At 37.6% G+C, this 15883-nt stretch overlaps 1 protein-coding gene across 2 annotated transcripts in view; it reads left to right on the forward strand.

Moving 5' to 3' along the window:
- LOC116638133 (zinc finger protein 133-like) overlaps positions 1-15883 on the forward strand; it is a 64687-nt gene that overhangs the window by 37426 nt on the left and 11378 nt on the right. Inside the window, exon 2 of one of the 2 annotated variants that reach the window (XR_004300635.1) lies at positions 8367-8733. Coding sequence is in view for 1 of the 2 variants with exons in the window: in XM_032413843.1 (XP_032269734.1) it covers positions 9374-11293 (1920 nt within the window). In the remaining variant the exon portion in view is untranslated. Of the gene's footprint in view, positions 1-8366; positions 12416-15883 lie in introns of those variants that run through there. The other variant, XM_032413843.1, reaches the window with a different exon arrangement.

The following is a 15883-nucleotide window of genomic DNA, read 5'->3' on the forward strand; positions in this document are numbered from 1 at the left end:
CTTTCTTTCTTTCTTTCTTTCTTTCTTTCTTTCTTTCTTTCTTTCTTCTATCTTCTTTCTTTCTTTCTTCTCTCTCATTTTTTTCTTTTTTTTCTGTCTCTTTTGTTTTCATGATAGCTTTAGCTCATCCAATTTTAATGCACTCCCCCCACCCCAGTATCTTGACATAAACAGGTAAGTGCATTTAGGATTTTTCAAAGGCCTAAATTCAGTGCAAGTTTTAGAAAAATAAACTTTAAAAGCCGTGTATCATATATGCTGGCCAGTGCATCCAGCAAAATGATTGTGTTTATAATTTGTGATTATTTGTATGTTAGATTTTTTTTTTTTTTTTAAAGATTTTTTTTATTTATTTATTTGAGAGAGACAGAATGAGAGACAGAGAGCATGAGAGGGAGGAGGGTCAGAGGGAGAAGCAGACTCCCTGCCGAGCAGGGAGCCCGATGCGGGACTCGATCCCAGGACTCCAGGATCATGACCTGAGCCGAAGGCAGTCGCTTAACCAACTGAGCCACCCAGGCACCCATTTGTATGTTAGATTTAAGAACAAAAAGACATGAGGGTGCCTGGGTGCCTCAGTTGGTTAAGTGTCCTACTCTTGATTTCAGCTCAGGTCATGATCTCAGGGTCCTGAGATTGAGCCCTGTGTCAGCTCCACGCTGGGCGTGGAATCTGCTTAAGATTCTCTCTCTCCCTCAGCCCCTCCCCACCACCATCTCTCTCTCTCCCCCTCTGGGGTGGGGGGGGGAGGAGTAAAAGACCTGAGAAGAAACACAATTACATTTATCTTAAAAATCAAGTCATTAACTCTTTTATTGCCTGATTTGTGTCTCAGGTGTAATATAAAATGAAAAAAATTAAAAGAAAAAAAGAAATGAAAAACGCTGCTTCTCAAATAGCACATAACAATAATTATGGTGATTCACAGGCTACAAATTGTGTGACAGGCATTGTGATAAGTCCCCTACCACTCTGTTCTTATTTGATCCTCTCACTTATTAAAATAATTATTAGTACTCATTTATGAATAAAGCTTTTTTTAATTTTTAAACTAAAATTCTGATTGAATTTTATATCATACCCATGAGGGTAAAGCTAATGTACTAATAGCAATTGCATTCAGTTAAAAAAAACCAACAAAGTTAAACAATAGCTTAAACAAAATAAGGATTTCATTTCTTTATCACAGAAAGAGAAGTCTAAAATTAGGCATTTTAGGACTAGTATGGTGGCTCCCTGATGAAATCAGGATTTTGGACTTTGATATCTCTATATACCTAATTCTTTACTCCTGTGTCCATTGTCTCCCTAGTGAAAATAATAATAATAAGAAGAATAGTAATAAAAAATAATAATAGTGTTTCTTAAATTCCAGAATCTGGTTTTCCTTTTAGAAAGAAAAAGGAATGGCCAGAAGGTGACAGTTTCTTGCCAAGTGAGTCTGTCTCACCATTTTAAGATGCTTTCTCAAGCCCCTTCCAAAAACTTCCACTGAAGTATCAGCAGCCAGAAATATATGGCTTAGTCATTTTTAATTGTAAAGAAGTCTGGGGAATACAGCTTTTTATCTGAGCACTTTGCTACTACATCAAAATCAGAATTCTAGTAAGAGATAAATAAAAAAGAAATGGGAGAATATATTTTGTAGTAACCAGAAATCTGTATTTATAAAGGGGCAGAGCTAAGATTCAAAGCCAGATTTTCTATTATCAAACCCAGGGCAAATCATTACTACAGTACAAAACATCCCTTATTTGCTCTGGCCTCAGTCATGTGCTAAAACTTGGAATGGAATGGAATGGAATAGAATGGGATGGAATGTGGTAAAGCACTCTTTTGTGAATATGGTAAATGTCACAAATATCAGTCAGTATATCAATAGGGAAATGGAACAGCTGGGGAATGCTATATAAATATGGTGCGGATCACAAAAGATATGTGAAGGGCTTCTTTCTTTTCTAGTTTATTCTCCTGATAATGGAAACCCTGTAAAATATTTACTATTTGCTAGGCTGACCTTACTTGACTGAACTAGTTTAACTGTCAGAGAACATTGTGAAATATCAACAATAAGAGAAATATGTTCTGTTAGCGTAAGATACAATTTATTTTAGGTGCTTGCATGATGTCCAAGACCACTATAGCAATGCTGATTTATTACTATTTCCATTCCCCATTTTTCTATGGCATAGAAACATATTTTTGCAGAATTATAGGAGCAAAGTTATTATAAATACTCAAACTGCTTTGTTTTAGCATTTGATTTGTTTGCCTTACAAATCCACATTCCTGACTCTGATCAAACCTTAAATCATGTTGGTACTGAAATTATTACAGGATCATTGAAGATTATTTGTTTTTTCTTGACCCTTGCTTGAAAATCAAGGCATTTTATGTGATATATTGATAAAATATACTCAGTAGCAAATCAAAGTCATGTGAAACTGAGTTAGCTAAGTATATTCTAATGCAGATACATTAAAAAAAATCACTTTAAAAAAATTCAGTTGAATGTTAAGAATATGGCAGTTTAGAAAATCAACTTATGATATTTTAAAAAATATGAAGAAAATACTTTAATGAATGTGGTCAATTCTAAAATTAGTTAATTTTGAGAGGAAATCTCTCAAGCATATGTTAAAAATTAAACTTAGAAATCTATTATTGGTATTTATTTAAGCCACTGATATTAAGTACAGTTTCTGTGCCAGTCAAAATAGACTTATATCCTAACAGAGACAGATTGTAAGTTACATCCGTAAGTTCATATCTGTTTTACTCATACTCAAAATTCTCAGAAATTTTCCATAGAGTACATTACAAGGAAGAATTTGAGCCAACAGATATATGCTGTTCCTTATACTTATGTTTGTAGCATTTAGCATAGTGGCTGGCATTAAAAGGAATTCGATAAATATAAATAAATTAATAAGTGAATATATTAAAAGAAATTGGTGACAGAATTTCTAGGATAGAGATATTTTATGATATTTAAAAGAAGCACAGGATACCCTAGCTGTTTCAATATTATGTCTGTTTTATAATTTAAGTTACCATACATCCCCTGGTGTTTAATCATGTTTGAGTAGAGCTTATATATGTTTATGCATACATTTTGAAAATTCTTATTCTTTTTATTTAGTTCAAGAGCACTACTCAACTTATTGAAATGAAACTTTCTTTAGGTTTTATTATATTCCAGTTCAGTTTAAAGACAATAGTGTTTATATCCTTTTTTTTTTTTTTGCTTCAGACATTCTAGATCAGACAATTAGAAGCAAGACAACTGTGCATTTGGTACCTACAACACTGGGAAGATTCATTTTCTTTACCCATTAACTGTCATATCAAATAAATAGGCTGAGAGTTTATTTGTGATAAATGCATTCTGTTTAATGCAATGAGACAGTCTTTTAATTTGAGAACCTAGCATAGGGTCAGTTAAATCTCCTCTGCTGATTTAATTAGCAAGAACTCAATGTTAATTATTTTGCATTTAAACCTTAGAAGCCTCACAGATGAAAAAATATATAATCCTTTTTGAAAATGAAATAATAAAAACCCAGTAATAAAATCAGTTTGTATGGTTTTTAAGGGTGTGTAAATGTGTTAGACAGCTAATGAATTATTCAACACTGTACATGCTTGGAAGATGTACAGATTTTAATGAGCCTCCCTAATTCTCCTTTCACACCATCTTACATTATTTTATTCCAAGTTGTTTTTATTGGATAGTGTTCATTAGAAGAAATATTCATCAATTTACCATATCTTGAAAATGAGGAAAGATAAAATATTTATTTGTCACAAATTCTTATCAATTAACTAATTAATTTTACTGCCCTATATAAGGTAAGCAAAACATAAATAGAAATCTCATTTTTATTATGTTTTTACCCCAAAGCTATATGTCAAACAATTACATAAAGTCCAATTTTAAATATGTGTCAACATTCTAAACTGTTTTGTTATGCCTCACTTTTGAACTCCTGGCTCAGACAAAGCTCAGTAAGAGAGACTGCTAGATATACAAAACCTTGCTTCATCATAATTTTTTCAAAGGGACAGAAAATATCTCTTATTCCTTTTACTGGCAAAATGACACTGGGATGTATTGGGATGGTTCTAAACATTTAATGCTAAGAAGAAATGTGTTGGGTTTTTGTTTTGGCTTTTGTTTGTTTTTAAATTTTGAGTGGAGAAAAACTAAAGCTCAAAATAATTGTGTTTGAGTGCGCAAAGAGCTGTCATGACTCAGAGGATAGAGGACCTAATCTCTCATCAAAGGATCTAGAAATCAGTGCACCAAGGGGTTAACAATGGATGTCTCCAGATAGGAAGAGTTTGGAGGGTTTCCTTGCTTTCTTCTTTTTTTGTACATATATATATATATGTTTTTTCCTCCAATAAATATGTTTTGTCTTTTGGAATATTACAGTGAGATTTTTTTAAAAGGTGTAGAGAATTTTAGAGCTAAAGGGTCAAGGAAGAGTAGGTGAGTATCTAAGAAGTGTTATCTCAGATTGCAAAATCTCCACGTCTTTCAACCTCAAACCTATATTGGTGGTTACATGTCTGTGTCGGTTGCTATTTCTAAGCTGACTATTAAAAGGTCAACTGGTACCAGTTATTGTTGGTCTATACTGGTATAGAACATGGATCTATGGGGAATCAGGTACTGAAAATTAGGAGCAGGAACTCAGAGAAAAGTTCAAGAAAGAAGATAGATCTAGGAGGGAAAGGATGGCCTAACATGGGAAGTAAGCAAATGCCAAACTTTGTGCACTTAGTTTGGCTAAATTCAAAAGAATTTCCTGCTCATTTCCAAAGAAAGTCAAGTGTACTTAACATTAATCCATGCTATTATACTTCAATTTATTTTATTTTAATTTTGGAATTCGGCTTCTTGCAGTAGCTTGGGATTCCTACCGGGAACACAAGCTCACTTTGCATAGCGGGAGGAATTACTGTAAAGGGGTTAAGCGCATGGGCTCTGGAGCATGACCTTGGGAAAGTGGTTTAATTTCCCCAGAATGTTTTTTTTAATCCAAGTGGACTTGTGTTTTGTAACTATTAAACCACAGATTGCATAGAAGTGGTAAGAGATTCACTAATAATACTTAAAAACACCCACACTGTGATTTATTGAAAGTCAGTCCTTAACACAAGGGTTTGCCGAACCGCAGAAGGAGCCGAGTTGCCCTTCAACAGATGAATGGATAAAATGATGTGGTCCATCAGAATATTACTCAGCCATCAGAAAGGATGAATACCCACCATTTGCATCGACATGGATGGAACTGGACAGGGTTATGCTAAGTGAAGTAAGTCAAGCAGAGAAGGACAATTATCATATAATAAGAGATTCTGTCTCATGTTGTTTCTGTCTTCTACTCTAAGACTCTGGGAAATGACTTAACCTTACCATGTCAGGGCCTCATTCCTCAGATAAGGAACAAGATAACATATACCTCATATTATAAATACACACACACACACACACACAATATTATTTCTATAGAAAACTTAGAATGACAGATTTTACATAGAAGGTACTGTGTACTAGTGTTGCCAAGATCATTGTCCAGGATCGCTATGACTCATTCTTAAATATTAAACTTCATTTCTTTGCCAATGCACTATTATGAGAATATGAATCTTTATTTCACTCTTTTAGTTTCTTTCAGTTTTACTCTGTTGCCATTTGATCTAACTGAACCTACTTCTACTCCCACCCTCACCCTCATTTCCCACATGGTCTTGCCTTTATTCCTGCCCCCACCACTGACCACCACAGTCCCCTGGTTGAAATTTTGGTGTGCCATTCCGAGGTCCTCTGGTACCTGAGATATTTATAAGTTGCTCTTTATATTTAATCCCTAAACCTTGTGCTGAACTTGACATTCATTTATTATTGTTCACCTGGAAAGAAAAGCATTAGTCTCTATCCATTCTCTAATTATACCTTTGATATATTGCTCTCCAGGTGGTTAAGGGTGAATGAACGCCTTTACTTCTCTTGATCAAGCAGAGAGCCCTCAGTAACCTAAATGATACTGCAGTAGTGGTTTCTTCACAGCTGTTTAGGTTTCTTAATTAAAGTTATTAAGCTCAAACTACCTCCATATTAGGAAATTAATTGTGCTCTAATTTTTTAAGCTCCTTGATAAATGGCCAGTGGAAATAGAAGAATCCTTAGCATGTAGCCTATATCACCTGGCCATATTATACACTTAATAAATATTTATTGTTACATATCATAGGAAAATGATCTGTAGAATGAAATGAAACTGTAGAATGCAAAAGATACTGATTTGAAAAAGACCTAGATGAAGTGGTTTAGACACACGAAGTGGTTTATTTCAGAGCTTCTGTTTGTTTTATAGGCACAGTTATAGGTCTGAAAAAAAAAATTGTAACAGCTGGTCTTTTCCCTTATGGAACTCACTGTTTAGTTTCATCAGATGTTCTAAAATGCACAACACACACACACACACACACACACGTATACATATCTACATCAGTAACACTAACAACACAACACTACCTCAAAACATCCTGACAAGGGTATGAAGCATGTTGCACGTAGAAAATATGGGAAGCAAGGGCCACTATTTAATAACTTACTTCCCTTGAGCACTAACCAAGGACAAAGACCAATCTTTTATGAATGTTATACTATATACTTTTCTCCATATATCTTGAGTTCATCTGGATTCTTCTTATAAAATAAATGATTCAATTTCCATAAAAATTTTCAAAGAGCTATGAATGTAATAAGGCATTTCCTTTTGGACATATTTGATTATTTTTTGGATAAAAGGAACTCCAGATCTTGCAGTTCTTTGAAAAAACATAAAGACCAAAAAAAACCCAACATAAGTTTTATTGAAATTACACCAATTTTTTTGAAGCATGTTTTTTAGAACAATTGTCTCATAAGATATTCTAGGGAAAGGAATTTCTTCATCAAATATGTTTCAGAAACACTACATCCTGTGTCTCTATCTTGGTGCCTGAGAGTGAATTTAGACATATTGAAGTATCTGAGATTTTTAATTAAGAAACATGTATAAATGGATTGGCCAAATCATTTTCAAACTTATTGGATCACAGAATTCCCTCTATTTCCCTCTTCCTATTTGTAGCTTGAGTTACACTGGTGTTTTGAGAATCATCTTGCTTTAGGCTGAATGTGTATCAATTCTGAGGCTCAAATACTGAGAATATGCATTTTGTCTTTTCATATTACCCAGAGAGAATTCTACAGTGAGCATTAGATTCTTGGATGATCTTTGCTTGTATTTGAATGCCTACAAGCTGGCTTCTACATTAAACATTAAGAAATCTCTTTTATTATTGTCATTCTTATTATTAAGCATTATTATTATCATTTAATCATGCCCCTCTATGTGAAGAGTGCTGCCACTCAGATACCCTCCCTGTGTAGTCTGAATGCTCAAACATTGCTAGGGGAGGGTAAATATGGGTAAAAAAGTGAAAAACAGGGAAAGCACACAAGGAGACTCTTTTCTTCCTTCAGATTGTCTATTCACTTCTCTTATATGCCTTGAAAGACTGTATGAGCACCACAGTGAATGCTGTCTTTAATAAAACAAAAACAGTTTCAAACAATCCGTACATTTAGTGAAGCTGTGTTTAACTGGACTTGTCCAAATGCTACCAGCTAGAATCCAAGACCAAGGCTTACTTCTGAATCAATAGCCTGTGCCAGACCCAAATTAAATGTTACTGTTGTCAGCTTCTTGGGTCCTCATTTTAAGCTTCACTGTGTCACTTAAACCAACAGGAATCATTTCTCTAGCTTACTTTTTTTTTAAAAAAATCATCTTATTTCTGCACTTCATAATGTCATAGTCACCATTCTCTTTCTTATTTAAATGATATATATGATGCTCCTTTTTAATTGTGAAATAATGAACAAACTTCTGACCTGTTGTGTTCCTCAGTCTCTGTTGAAAAGAACTTTCTCAAGGGTCATTGAGAAGACCTGTTTGGATAGCATATTAAATGGCCAAATAAAAATAAGAGGAGAAAAAATTGCTAAGGTGACTCCTGTTGTTTTGACTGTTATATGGACCTCTATCATTCCATTTTATTCCCCTATCACAAAAGCAAGGTAAAACTTTGACATTTGATCCTAGAATAATGTTACTAAAGTTAAATATTAGATAATTCTAAAGGCTTATGAGTAAATTTCAATGGCTGAAGACAAAAGTATAGCCAATTTATGATAACTATGATAAGAAGAAAAAAATTGGTAACACAAAAGATTCAAAATGTGAGTTCTTTTTTGATTTTCCTCATAAGCAATTCTAATCTCTCCCTTCATTTTTCCCCACCAGGAATACTTCTGCTGTCAGTTAGACTATAAAAGAAGAGAAAAAGCTTTGTTCTAATGGTAACAACAAGAAAAATAGACCAAAAATATAAGAATCATATTTTTCTATGAAGTAGAGAAGAGTGGAGGATTGAAAGAAGCTAAATGAACTGAATTTTATAGAGAAACAAACCCTTCAGAGAAGAGGAGAGAGCAGTAGCTACTTCTTACTGAGGGTCATTGCCAGGTTTGGATTCAGAGTACCATGGGAGGAGTGAGGATGCCGAGAGCTAGTTGAAATGGACTGTAGATTGGAGGAACCCCAGCTCAGCCAAGTAATTGTGCCTCTCTCCCCACCCCACCCTTGAGAAAAAACAGTGGATAAAGACCTGGTAAGTAAAGAGAAGTCACCCAGTCTTGGCCATTCTCTAAATGACTGGATTCCAGAACTTTGTGGAATTGAAACCAGTAACAAAGCAGGCCTATCTGAAAATGCAGCCAAGTCTTCCAGCTCAAGTATGGACACCACTGAAAGCTAGCAGAACATAGCAGAGATCAGACTAGAGTAAAAAATTAGACTCATACTTATATAACCCATTGGTTTCAACAAACACTTCAAATGCACTTAAAAGGGAAAAGAGAAGTCTCTTTAAGAAATGTTGGGAAAACTTCCTTTCCATATGGAAAAAAAAAGAACTGATCTCTATTATATGCCAAACACAGAAATGAATTTGAGATAGATCACACCCTTAACGTAAAAGCTAAAATTATAAAACTTCTAAAAGAAAGATAGGTGATGTAGGAGTCCGCCTCTAATCTGTCATCCCTTACAGTTGTTGTACCTGCCGTGGGACAGACACTGCAACTGTGTCCCCACCAGCTTTAGCCTCTCTGTCAGTGACAAGTCCCCACATCCGGGAGCTACACAGACATGTAGACACTGCCCTGGGGGTAGCTACTGCACACGAGCCAAAGCTGAGCTGAGACAAGACCTCGCTTTTCTTCAGGGAGACCATTCAGGAGACCAGAAAAATGGCCTCGGGGCTAAGAGCCAGGAGAGAATCGGCCTTCGTGTCATTCCATGACGTAGCTGTGGACTTCACCCGGGGAGAGTGGCGGCTGCTGAGCCCCGCTCAGAGGATGCTGTACAGGCGTGTGATGCTGGAAAACTACAGCAACTTGGTCTCCCTGGGAACTCCATTTCCCAAGCCAACACTTGTCGTTCTGCTAGAGCAGGGGGAAGAACCCTGGAAAGAGGAGAGTGAACATCTGCCCAGCCCCTGCTCGGCAGATGCAAAGCCAGAAATTCAACTTGATTCCTCCTCCGCTCCGGACTTCTGCAGTCGGCCATTATGCCAACACGTGCTACATGATCATTGCCTTCTGATCTGCCCGGGCTTGCTAGCAGGCACTCTCTGCCCAGCCTATCAGAAGCAGAAGCAGCAACCACTTCCTCACGAAAGCTTCCGCAATGACAAAGTGAAAGATGAAGACAGAGAAAAGGGCTCCAAATCATTGTTTGAGAGGACAAGGGGGAGGTTTACCTCCAGAGCTTTCTTCAGCCCGCCTGACAGACAGCTAATAAGCTTGAGGGAAGGCAAGACAGCGGTGGAAATAAAGCTCAGCTCAGCTGAGAAGGCAAACCGCTTAGAAACAGACAAAGTATTAAAGTGGGTTGATTTCTCGGGATTTGAAGTAGTGAACTGTGGAAATTGCGGGCTAGGCTTTAGCCAGAAATCAGCACTCTTTGTTCATCAGAGGACCCACTCAGGAGGAAAGCCTTATTTTTGCAGTGAGTGCGGTAGAAGCTTCAGCTATAAATCAGCTCTCATCACACACGAGAGATCACATACGGGGGAGAAGCCTTACCTCTGCACAGAGTGTGGGCAAGCCTTTAGCCAGAAGTCAAACCTAGTCACCCACAAGATGGCACACTCTGGGGAGAGGCCTTTCGCATGTGAGGAGTGTGGACGAAGCTTTAGCCAGAAGTCGACCCTCATCAGACACCTGAGGACACACTCGGGGGAGAAGCCCTTTGTCTGCCCGGAGTGTGGGCGGGGCTTTCGGGATAAGTCAAACCTTATCACACACCAGAGGACCCACTCATGGGAAAAGCCTTATGTGTGCAGAGATTGTGGGAGGCTTTTTAGAGACAAATCAACTCTCAGCAAACATCAGAGGATTCATTCAGGGGAGAATCCTCATTTGTGCACTGAATGTGGCCGGAGCTTTAGTCAGAAATCGTACCTCATAAAACACAAGAGGACACACTCAGGAGAGAAGCCTTTTGTGTGTTGGGAGTGTGGACGAGGCTTTAGTGATAAGTCAAATCTTACCACACACCAGAGGACACATTCAGGAGAGAACCCCTATATGTGTGCAGAGTGTGGTCGAGGGTTCAGTGTTAAGTCAGCTCTCAGGACACACCAGAGGACACACTCAGGAGAGAAGCCTTACGCGTGCCAAGAATGTGGGCGAGGCTTTAGACATAAGTCAACTCTTGTTGCACATCAGAGGACGCACTCAGGAGAGAAGCCTTTTGTGTGCGGGGAGTGTGGGCGAGGCTTTAGACAGAAGTCACACCTCATCAGTCATCAGAGGACACACTCCGGGGAGAAGGCTTATGTCTGCACTGAGTGTGGGCAAGCCTTTAGCCAGAAAGCAAATCTAGTCAGGCACAAGATGGCCCACTCAAGGGAGAAGCCCTTTGAGTGCGGGGAGTGTGGGAGAGGCTTCAGCCAGAAGTCAGCTCTCATAAGACACCAGAGGACACATTCTGGGGAGAAGCCTTTTGTATGCAGGGAGTGTGAACGGGGCTTTAGTGATAAGGCAACTCTCAGCACACATCAGAGAACACACTCAAGGGAAAAACCTTATATCTGTAGTAAGTGTGGGGAAGGCTTTAGGCTGAAATCACTCCTTATTGGACACCAGAGGACACATCTGTTATAAAGAAGCTTCATGCACAAGGAGTGTAAGCAAGGCTTTAGTAATAAATCACAAATCATACCTCATCATGCAAGAAGAGAGAACTTTAGGGGAAATCTCATGTGTGCAAAGGGTGGGACTTCAGAGATACTAACTTTCATCAGACGACAGGTGAAGACCTACCTGTGTAAAACAACGGTCTTCAATTAGAAGCAATTTTATCCCCTGCCTAGGTGACAGTTGGTGAAACCTAGAGGCGTTTTCTTATCGTCACAACTGGGAGGATGCCACTGGTGTATAGTGGATAGAGGCCAAGGATGCTGCTCAACATGCTGTGATGCACAGGACTGCCTCCCACAACGAAAGTCTCTCACCCTGTAAGACTTGGATCCCTGTAAGGCTAGCTTTGGCTCCCAGATCCCTGCCATTGGCTCAAAAGAAAATTTCTTACACTCTCCTGTAGCTGAGTCTCCTGCCCAGACCTCCATCCTCCTCCCTCTCCTTCAATCCAGATCTAATGCCTCCCCCTGCCTTCTTCAACTCTTTCCATTTATTTTCTCAAATATGGTTTTCCCAATAGCCTCTTGCACATCTAGTCCCATCCTCTTTTTCAGAAGACTCCAACTCACACAATCACAAGGAGAGAATGGTAACTCTACAGCGAAGCAACTTGGCCCACACCGCCATAACAAAGTTAACCACTAACATTGAGACAGATTGTCGTCATAAGCCTCCTAATAGGATTCACTGAAAAAGATACCATATCATTTTTAAAATATATTTCTGCCAAAAAAGCCATTACTTAAGTCTTGTCATGAGAAATCATTAAATAAACTTAAATTAAGTAATATTTTACAAAACAACTGTCCTGTACTTTTTAAAAATATCAAAGCCAGGAAAAACACAAAAAGGCTGACAAACTGTTGCAGATTATAGGAGACTATGGAGACATGGCCATACAATGCTTGATACAGGATTGGATTGTGGACTTTAAAAAGTATAGTCGCGAAAGACTATGGACTGGACGATATTGCTTAATCGATGTTAAATCAATGATAAATGCAGCATACTGTGGTCATTTTTTTTTTTTTAAAGATTTTATTTATTTATTTGACAGAGAGAGAGATAGCGAGAGCAGGAACACAAGCAGGGGGAGTGGGAGAGGGAGAAGCAGGCTTCCCGCCGAGCAGGGAGCCCGATGTGGGGCTCGATCCCAGGACCCTGGGATCATGACCTGAGCCGAAGGCAGACGCTTAACGACTGAGCCACCCAGGTGCCCACTGTGGTCATCTTTGCTTTGAAAATACACAAGTCAGTGTTTAGGGTTAAAAAGATACAATGACTCCAACTTATTCACAAATCGTTCAGAAAAAAAAAAGTGGTCAAAAATGTTCATAGAAAACAAAATGAATACAAACACATTTTCCAGGAGTTGGGGAGAGAAAGACAGACAGACAGACAGACAGACGGAGGGAGAAAGAGGACACAGGTGGAACAAGTCTGAACCATTGGTAAATCCAGTTAAAAGGTAAAAGCAGTGCCTTATATTATTCTTGCAACTTTCCTCTTTTTGATATTTTATCAAAGTAAAAACAAGCAAAAAAGAAAAAAAAGGAAGGGAGGAAGGAAGGAAGGAAGGAAGAAAAGGAAGGTAGGTAGGCTGGGAGGAATGGAGGAAGAAAAGGAAAGAAAGAAAAGAAGGAAACTCCTGGGATGGTGGGTTGGTTGGTGGTTGGAATAATCACTGTTAGAATTGCACTGTGACCCAGCCCAGAATAACTAAACTCCTGAAGAAATGAGAAAGATTAGCCCATATCCTAACTGCCAGATAAAGGAAAGACCTTGCATTCTTTGTGAAGTATCCATACATTAGTCTCCAGAATTTTTTTTTAAATACACAGTGTTCTGAATATAATTAAAAATGACCGGATATGAAATAAAATAGAAATATGTAACCTTACTCAAAGGAAAATAATAGAAGCAGACCAATAGGTCACCTAGTTATTGGAAATTGCAGCCATAGCTTTAAATCAATTATTATAACTACTTTAAAGAGTTTAGAAGAAAATTGGCAGGATATTTCAAAAGGAAAAGCAAAACTAAAAAAAGAACCAAATACAAATACTAATATTGAAATATCTGAATTTTTTTCCATGCCTGCCAATGCAGTAAAATTAACTGCCATTTTCCTTCCATTTCTTTCTGAAATAACTTTCATGAAGATTCAAACGAGTGATTTAAATAAACCCAGAAATAACATTAGAAGGGAGCCTTTGCTTTGAAAGTTATTCATTGACTCATTCTTTAGAACTAGGAAAACTAGTCAATAAACCCTGATCTAGTCAACCATATTATGAAGAGGCACTACATTTAAAAGTTATTTTTCATATTTTGGACTCTAAAAATTATACTACTCTTCTCAACTCTGTCATTTGCTTCGGAAGCAGATATGCTTCTGTGATCCTTATTTAGAATTGTTTTTATTTCCAAATTTTAAACAGGATATTTGCTTTCTCTTAAGGCATCTGCCCAAGTAGTTTCTTTTTCATAAATAAATGTTTGAAAACTTATATCCTCTTCTAGATGAGCAAGACTCTTCGGTGTCTTTCTCTGTCCCTCTCTCACTGTCGCCCTTTCTCTTACTCTGTTTCTGTATTTATTGCATTTAGAACAACTCTGTCCCCTAAGCCAGTAAATATAACTTCTCAGTTTTTATAACTCGATTTCAAAGGAGCAAACCCATTAAAAGTCATACATTTTCTTGGGTGGGTTATTTTCATTAATCAATATTCCCATATTAAATGTTGTATAATAACAATGGACTGGCCGGATGTAATCCACTTAGTGTTGGGATTAAAATGGGTGAAATTTCCAGGGAATGATGAGTGTTTATTATGGAAAATGACCCTGCAATGAATATAATATGATGCAGATGTTTCAGGCAATGATGATTTGTGTTCTTTTTCTCGTATTCTTTGACATCAGAGAATGAAATGAATCGATTTCAGTTCACTGTGTTAACAACACTTAACATTTGGGTTATAATTTATCTGTTTTCCCCTTTTGGCAGACAGTATGAGCTTATGTTAGATGAGTTTATTATTTCTTTTATATCTCAAATAAACCTTTTTGAAACTGAAGGGGTATTACTTGTCATTTCACACACACACACACACACACACACACACACACACACACACACATCTTCCAACCACAAAACCTATGATTTTGTACAAGATTGTTATTAAGAATACTTCCTTTGGAAAAGTTTGGGACAAAATGAACAGCAAATGCATAAGGATTTATTCCTATAAGTTTTATATTATAATTCAATTTGTGTAATCTTGGACCTTTCTGCTTAAACTCAAATACATATTGCTTTATGAGTCTAACATGTGGAATTAAAAACAAAATGTGAAAAAGAGCCATGGGTGGTATTACTCTGGAACTGTGACATGAGAAGTGGGTAGTAAGTTTGTCTACAATATCTCCTTGTCAGACATTTCTCTCTGGAGTGTCCTCCAGCAAGAGCAGAAGGAATCTAGATAGAGAAGTTTCTTTCTAGATATTTGGTCCTCAGAGGAACATTTCTATGCATTCCCCATCTGTTAAATCTGGGTTGGGGGACAAGATCCTCTGTCAACTTCGAAGTGCTTGCTGTGATGTACAATAGTAGGAAGGCCACAGGAAAATACTCAGAATGATTAAAGCAAGCGACTGATGCCGATAGATTTGGATATTGATGGATTCAATTACCTCCTACTTCCCTCACCTTCTTACACCCAGGGAGCTAAATCACAATTGCTGTTTCTATGCTGTAATCTTGGCAAATATAGACAAATTGTCATAGTAGTGAAGATCAACCTGCAAAATGCAGTGGGAAGAGTCATAGGGATCACCTGCGTTCACACTCTGGCTCTACCCTTGAATTTGCCCCATGAACTTGAAAAATATTGGGTACCTCTAAAAGCTTCATTTTCTCATCTGCACCATTATTAATATTAAATGACAATATGTAAACTAGGATTGTGGTAAGCAATCCTTTAAAAAATACCCTTTTACTTCTGCTGTGCCCTATTTAACTGGAATTAATAAGAAACCGAGTAGGTCCATGGCAGTTGCAGCTTCAGATCGTTTTATGACCTTGATCAAGTCATGGAACTTCTCAGAGTTTCTTTCGACCATCTGCAAAACCAGGATAATCAGAGTTGACACCTGTTTACCATGCTGTGAAGATGAATGTAGTAACATCCACAAAGCAGGCTGCACTTTAGGGGAAGCCAAATGCCACTTGCAATAAAAATAACAGCAATAATAACATTAAGAAATATTTATTTCCCAGATACTCTCTGAAGAGATTTGAGCGTCTTTTGTCCAGGACATACTGGCCTCTAATTAAAAACAAATACTTGCCACTTTTCATTAAAGTCCATTTTAGCAAGTTGTTACTGTCCTATAATATACCTATTGAGTGTCTTGCAGATTAACAGAAAACGCCTGTTTTACAAATAAATGCATTCAAAGCCTTCCAAGTTCTCACTGTACCACGCAGGCAGCCAGTGGAAAACCCCACCAGGTCACATTCTGTGCACAGTTACTAGTCAGCCAGCAGAA

The sequence above is a fragment of the Phoca vitulina genome, unplaced genomic scaffold (genome assembly GCF_004348235.1).
Source record: "Phoca vitulina isolate PV1807 unplaced genomic scaffold, GSC_HSeal_1.0 scaffold16, whole genome shotgun sequence".
NCBI lineage: Eukaryota > Metazoa > Chordata > Mammalia > Carnivora > Phocidae > Phoca > Phoca vitulina.